Below are 6,483 nucleotides of genomic sequence, written 5' to 3' on the forward strand. Positions count from 1 at the left end.
TTTTTTAGCTTTTTATATGGAGTTCATTTCTGGAATGAACTCTGTTTTTTTAGATTTTTATATGGAGTTCATTTCTGGAATGAACTCTGGTTTTTAGGTATTTTTTTAGGATTTTACATGGACTTTCATTTCTGTTTTTTTATGTTTTTTATATGGACTTCATTTCTACGATTATTTTCCCAAAACAAAATCACTCGAAACTGGGTTGATTAGCAGAAAATCGAGTTAAGCAGGAGCGATGATGTAGAAATTAGACTGGGGGTTCGCGGGTAGATTAGTTTAGTGGTGAGAGTAGGACTGGTCCAGCTAGCTGGGTCCGCCCAAGAGAGTTTAGCCCACGTAAAAATTAAGAAAAAATCCTAAAAATAACAACCGTTGTACTCTTCTCCTAAAACCCACAAAATATGAGAAGGGAAATAAATTTTGTAAGGAATTAAGGTTGACAAAAATCCTGTGTTTTTGCAACAAGCAAAATGGCCGACGAATATCAACAATACAAAAAACCTATCAACAACTAGAATTACAGAGAGATTACAACAGACATTCTTCAGAAAGTATATACTATCACATCCTCATAATTCTTTGTTTTGGCAGAATTTTCCTTCCAATTAATGTTTCTAAGACTGCTCAAGAACTCATGGAGAGACCCATTGTTAAATTTACACCCAAACAACTACTTGTCTGTCTTAAGAATCTAAAATCCCTGTAAAATGTACAATGTTAGATGATGATGATTAATACTTACAGCAGAGAATTATAGGGATTGATCACTAAAACAGATCCTGGCATGGTCCTGTGCACAGCTCCTGTGAATATGAAATGTGGTTGTTCAGGAGATTTCTGGGAGCTTTTTGACCGGATTTTCGAGAAAAATAGTCTCCTATAACATGATCATATTGATACTTCCCGTGCATGGTAGATATTCTGATTGCTGTGAGATTTGTACAGAGATGAGAAAGCCAACAATTAGACCAAAATCTCTTTCAGTTCTTGGGGCTTCTTCGGTCGTGCTCAGGCCAGGTAGTTGGGGAAGCAGTGGAGTACTTCAAGATGATGACATCTTGCATGAAAGAGTTTCCAGATCTTCAGTTTGCAGTTCCAAACATAAGCATATCATGCTAGAACAGATAGACATTATCAAGAAAAAAAATCAAGTCTCCAGACACCGCCTGTACTATGTAACAAGGACCCTCCTAATTCTGTATTTTTGAGGTATAAGAAAAACTGGGTAATTAAAGCTGCAGAAACTTGTGCTACTAGTTGTGGACATAGAAATAACGTCAGGCTCTGTGTCTACCTTGCATGCAAACTGCAGTTGCACAGTCTAGTACTTCTTACAGCAATCTGAGTCTTAGGTCCAGATATACAAATTTTAACTCGGCCTAAAGCCCAAAATTGTGGCATTTTGACTTTTTGAACCCAATCTTAGCACTGCCACAAGTACTATGGCTACATAGTATTGCATTGTAATATAACATAAACACCAACTAAGTATGTTGCACAATTGCAATTACAATTGTGGATTCCTTGGGCTGATGTTGTGAGTTCAAATCTTAAAAAGAAATTTGGTCCTATTAATCAGGTGGATGGTGCTGTTACCCTACTGATAGTTTCATCTAACTATCTAAAGCACTTCAAGTAGGGTTAACAGCTTACCTGATTGCTTTGGTTCTGAGTGTCATAACGGCCAGGAAGGTAAGAGCAAGGAGGAAGACTTCACAGAATCAGAATCGCTTTTGCTAGTGTTCTATAAACCGTCGACAGCAAAAATGGAATCGTGATGATTCAGACTAACACCAGAAGCACCAGATGAGCTGCGAACAAATATTACATGGATGGACATGGCTCACCTATTTCATTTCACCTTTGACTTTGCAACGCTTAGCATCTGGTACCTTGTCCATATCGCTCTCTTTCACTTCGCAATCCTCATTTGAGTCTTCTTTCATCCTACAAGTAACCTCAACTATAATGATACAAGTATCATCTACAAGATATCCTTTAGCAGGGTCGTGGAGTTCACTAAGGCGCATGAATGACGGCCAACCAAAGCAGTTACTAAGTTTCTCTGGGAATTTGTATTTTGTTTCTGCAGAATCCAACAAATTCATAACATGTTTATAAGAAAATGAGATTTACTAAGAAAAACAAAAATCCCCATTAATGCATACTCAAACAGATATCAAGATAATACCATGTCTAATTCTGTCAGTGCAATCAATTTGACTTGTAACAGCAAAGCTGAACTGAGCGCAAAGTGACATAGTCAAGTCGACAGGGCAAAGGAACAACGATAAGTGATCATATACCTTACCCGCCCCCTTTGGATAAATAAGTGCTTTCCTATATCAGTAAAAGTTTGGACGATCAGCCAAAAGCAGACGTAATGGAGATGCTAGTAAATGCAACCGATGCAAGTAGAATTAAGAGCCCTCAGAGTAATCACACAGCATACCATTTAAAACTACCAACAGAGAAAACATCAGAGACAAGTCCTGCTTGAGCATTCAAATTTGAAAAGTTTTCAATCTTCCAAGTGAATTTAGAAGTTGAAGATGAAGAAAGCTCCACTAGTTCAGATGACGTGTTCTGTAAAGAGCAGGAAATAGAAAATTAAAAACGACAAAATTTGTTAGAGCAAAGGACACGGTAAGGGTACTAAAAGAAGCTAATACTATGTTCATATATGAGACGCACAATTTTCATTATGATCATAGAGATATCAACAGCCTGAGGTTCAGCATGACATACTGATCACGCATGCATATTAAACCTAAGATTTCTTCAGACGTAAACTGATTATTATATCAAACCTAACACAGCTCCATAAGAGATCCAGAAACCAATTAATATAAGCAGGAAATTGTAAAAGAACAAAAATGCTAACCACAGAGCCAATTTCCGTATCCCAAACCGCACTAATAGGTGATGCTGAGGTGACGGGTATGGTGCTCGGTTCACCCATACTCCTAGGTGATGCTGAGGTGACATGCATGGTGCTTGGTTCACCCATACTGCTAGAAATAATCATACCCCTATCACATGTAAGAGATGAAACTGGCTGCTCCATTGGTATGTCATACATGGGTCGACACTGATTTATAGGCGCTGGGCACAGAACATCGAATTTTTGATCTTGCGTTACAGCAGGCCTTCCCTCGACGCGATTATCAACAAACCTCAATGCAACAGTATATGGACCAATTGAAACATGTCTCCAGAAAGTCAAATACTCAACATCAGTAGACTCGACCACAAAATCTTTAGCACTTTGCCAATTTTTCACATCGAAAATTAGTGCTCCGTCTAAATTTCCTAAACCAGTAACAGGTGGTGGGTTATTAGGAATGGCTATGCTCCCAGTCACTTGTCGCCAACATCTATCACCCAGGTACCACCAACCTTTATCTAGTTCGGGATCATATAAAAATACCCTGCACTGTGATAACCGGCGACTGACGACTATGCATTCCACTTCCCTAAAACTACTATTCGCCCATGGCATCCAAATAGTTGATTCTGCAGTTCTCAAATCTATTTGTTGACGAGCTAATTGAAACGAGTGTTTCCCAATATCACATTGGGAATCAGATCGGTTCACTCTGTTATACAATTCAATCCTAGGCCATACATCTACAGAAGGTATCTGTTCTTCATCAAGTGAAGGTGTACATGCCTGAAAGTACGAGTAAAACCAATACTGATACAAAACAAACACACAAAAGTCGTGTATTAATATGTAAACGAATAGAAGGTTGCAATAAGGAAGAACAAACAATTGAAAATACACACCTCTAAGATCATCCACATGCCGCTAAATGACTTGGAACCACGACTGCATTCATCTAAGGATCTATAGAGACGGGCCATGATCGCCGTTCCCCAATCATAACTATCAAACTTATCTAAATCTTGTACAGCTTCATACCATCCACAATAAACCACTCCAGACGATTCTCCATATAAAACTTGTCCAATCAACCATAATAAAAAACACCGAAGCATATCTTTCCAACACTCGGTGTTATCTTTACCTTCTCTACTAACAATATAAGCTCTCAAATAACTCAACCTTAATCCCCTCGACTTCAAAATCCCATATGACCCATCTTTCCCATCAAATAAATTCGATATACACGATTCTTTAAAAGCATCCCACTTCTCCTTTTCAACGTTCTTACTGAACGGCGGCGGCTTACCCAAACCAATCGGAATTCCAGTCAACATCGTAAAATCCCACGGAGTGAAACCAATTTCAAAATTAGGAAAATGAAATGTGTGAGTGCTATACCACCACCTCTCTACTAAACATTCAGCTAAACGCTGGTCATTCTTCTTGATAGCTACACGGAATAGTCTACTGAAAACGCAATTATCAAGGAATCGCTTCGCTTCGACATGCGAAGAGCTGATTATGTTGTGCAGTGTTTTCAATTCTTGCCATCCACCTCTAAATTTCAGTACTGCCGGTCTAGACAAACAGTTTGATATATGATCTTCTGTATCTTTTCTAGAGAGAATTTCATAGTTGGCGAGGTTCACCATGTTTCGATTTTACTGTAATTACTCAAAATATAAACCCTAGAAAAACAATTGCGGTTTCCCAATGACTTACCGATAAGTGACTTGCCGGAAATTTTGACAAAATTACATCAGTAGATCAGCTCCGGAAAGAAGCATGACATACGGTAAAAACTAAAAATCCCTTTATCAACTAGTACCAGTTTGATCTAAGAAGGGAAACTCTGAAACTTCCGGAAAGAGAGAAAGAGGAAAGGAGAGAGTGTTTTCGATTTGAAAGAAAGAAAGAAGTTCCGGAATGTGTAGATCCGGAAATCCAAATGAACTAAAATTATCCGGGTTTTTGTTTATTCATTTTTTGTCTGGAAAGCAGAAACTGGTTCCAGAAATTTTCTCGAGAACTAGAGTGCGGATGCCAAGTGTCTGGGTGATCTTCTTTCGTCAAGCCATGTCTGCATCTCATGTGTCGTCGTCGGCTTGTTGCCAACTGCCGTGTAAAATGTTAAAGTATGATTTTATGCACGTTCTACGACGGTGTATATCGAGGGCTATGGTTGTCTCTCATCGAGACCAACCAACTCATTCGAGTCCATCTGAAATGTTTTAGAGCCTAGGGAGGGCTGAAGGATAAATTTTTGATGGGATGTTTTTGATGGGGGCATGATGGACATATCAAATGTTGGCATATGTTTTTCTAGTGTTCCCTTCGTCTCAAATTAGTTGAGCTAATTGTTTTTAAATTTTGTCCCACAAATAAATGAACTATCTCATTATCAAGGGGATATATTTCTAAAACTATGTACTTTGATAGTCATGTTTATATTCGTTAAGCATGTGTTTTAAAATGCCATTCAATTGTATATAAAGTTTACGAAAAACCGTGGTATAGTTTAAAAGATAAATTATATCTGAGTTTTACTAGTTATTATCCATAAGGGTATAATTGTAAAAGATATTTAAACATACTCTCATTTTCTCCTTGCCTTAATAATTGTGCAAATTACAAATTGCTCAACTAATTTGGGACGGAGGGAATAATTGTTTCAACAGATTCTATTTCCAAAAACATAAAAATAAAATCTGTTTTTGGAAACAAAATTTGTTAGAATCAGTTAATAGAAAGAAAAAAAAAACACATGTCAACATCTAATTTGTCCCCCATGCCCCATTAAAAATGTTCTCATCAAAAATTTATCGAGGGCTGAACTTTCAAAATATTGTAGAACATCGACAAGTTAATTATCTCGCTAAAATTATAAAATACTTTGGTCTCAATTAGGCTTGTCGATAAATTGATAATTTTGTTAAAATGATAATTTTGTTAAAATGATAATTTTGTTATATATATAGGTGGTTGTGGTGGTAGTTCGAGGTGGTCGGTGGTGGTGGTGGTCGGTGGTGGTAGGTGGTGGTGAGCGGCGGTGGTGGTTATATATATAGGTGGTTAAATACATATAGGTTAAAGGTAGGTTAGTCATTTCCACACTTTAAGATGCCCCTTATAATTATAAGGTAGTCATTTTATCACTTAGTAGTCCCCACCATTTTTGAGTAGTGCCCAAAAAAATCGTTCTTTTTTAGAACCATAATGTTGGGCATACCAAAATCTTCCAAGGCATACTGAATGAAGACAAAAAAGGTTGTGAAATAGCAAAATCAGATAACCCCTTAACCCAAAAAATTTTTAATGGCAAATCTGCCCTTTACGTATTAGTGTTAATAATCTTGATTAGTGATTAAATATTTTGTTTAGTGATTAAAATAATTTTCAGAATTATAAGAGTTGTTTAGATGAAAAATTTGAGGAAAAAAAATCAAAGTTTTGGTTTGGTTAAGAAGGAGAGAAAGAGAAGGAGAAAGTGTGAAAATTCTAATTCTTGATTCAATGGAGGATGAGGAGGGTCATATATCATCTAAAAAACCTAGGAAAATACACATCAACTACACCAATGATTCCCAAAT

At 37.1% G+C, this 6,483-nt stretch overlaps 1 protein-coding gene across 2 annotated transcripts; it reads right to left on the minus strand.

The window, feature by feature from the left end:
* Positions 1 to 423: 423 nt before the first annotated feature.
* Positions 424 to 4,831, minus strand: LOC113336250 (protein MAIN-LIKE 2-like). Of its 2 annotated transcripts, XR_003353659.1 has the most exons (7): positions 3,793 to 4,831; positions 2,888 to 3,700; positions 2,456 to 2,589; positions 2,195 to 2,343; positions 1,851 to 2,089; positions 1,657 to 1,747; positions 424 to 1,060 (listed from the first exon to the last, which is right to left on the minus strand). XR_003353659.1 is itself a non-coding variant. In XM_026582218.1 (6 exons), exons 1-5 carry the CDS (start codon positions 4,543 to 4,545, stop codon positions 1,851 to 1,853), a joined length of 2,088 nt encoding a protein of 695 aa, XP_026438003.1. In that variant the 5' UTR covers positions 4,546 to 4,831; the 3' UTR covers positions 424 to 1,060. The 2 variants fall into 2 exon arrangements, 1 of the variants encoding a protein (XP_026438003.1); XM_026582218.1 differs by lacking the exon at positions 1,657 to 1,747.
* Positions 4,832 to 6,483: the final 1,652 nt, after the last annotated feature.

The sequence above is a fragment of the Papaver somniferum genome, unplaced genomic scaffold, assembly GCF_003573695.1.
Source record: "Papaver somniferum cultivar HN1 unplaced genomic scaffold, ASM357369v1 unplaced-scaffold_151, whole genome shotgun sequence".
Classification (NCBI taxonomy): domain Eukaryota; kingdom Viridiplantae; phylum Streptophyta; class Magnoliopsida; order Ranunculales; family Papaveraceae; genus Papaver; species Papaver somniferum.

What these genes read in the sequence shown, in the direction of transcription:
- LOC113336250 (XM_026582218.1), bottom strand. Translation starts at nt 4,545, where the DNA reads ATGGTGAACCTCGCCAACTATGAAATTCTCTCTAGAAAAGATACAGAA. An exon ending in ATACGGAAATTGGCTCTGTG is followed by an intron (nt 2,590 to 2,887) that starts GTTAGCATTTTT and finishes TGCTCTTTACAG; the next exon opens with AACACGTCATCTGAACTAGT. An exon ending in CACTGACAGAATTAGACATG is followed by an intron (nt 2,090 to 2,194) that starts GTATTATCTTGA and finishes TGGATTCTGCAG; the next exon opens with AAACAAAATACAAATTCCCA.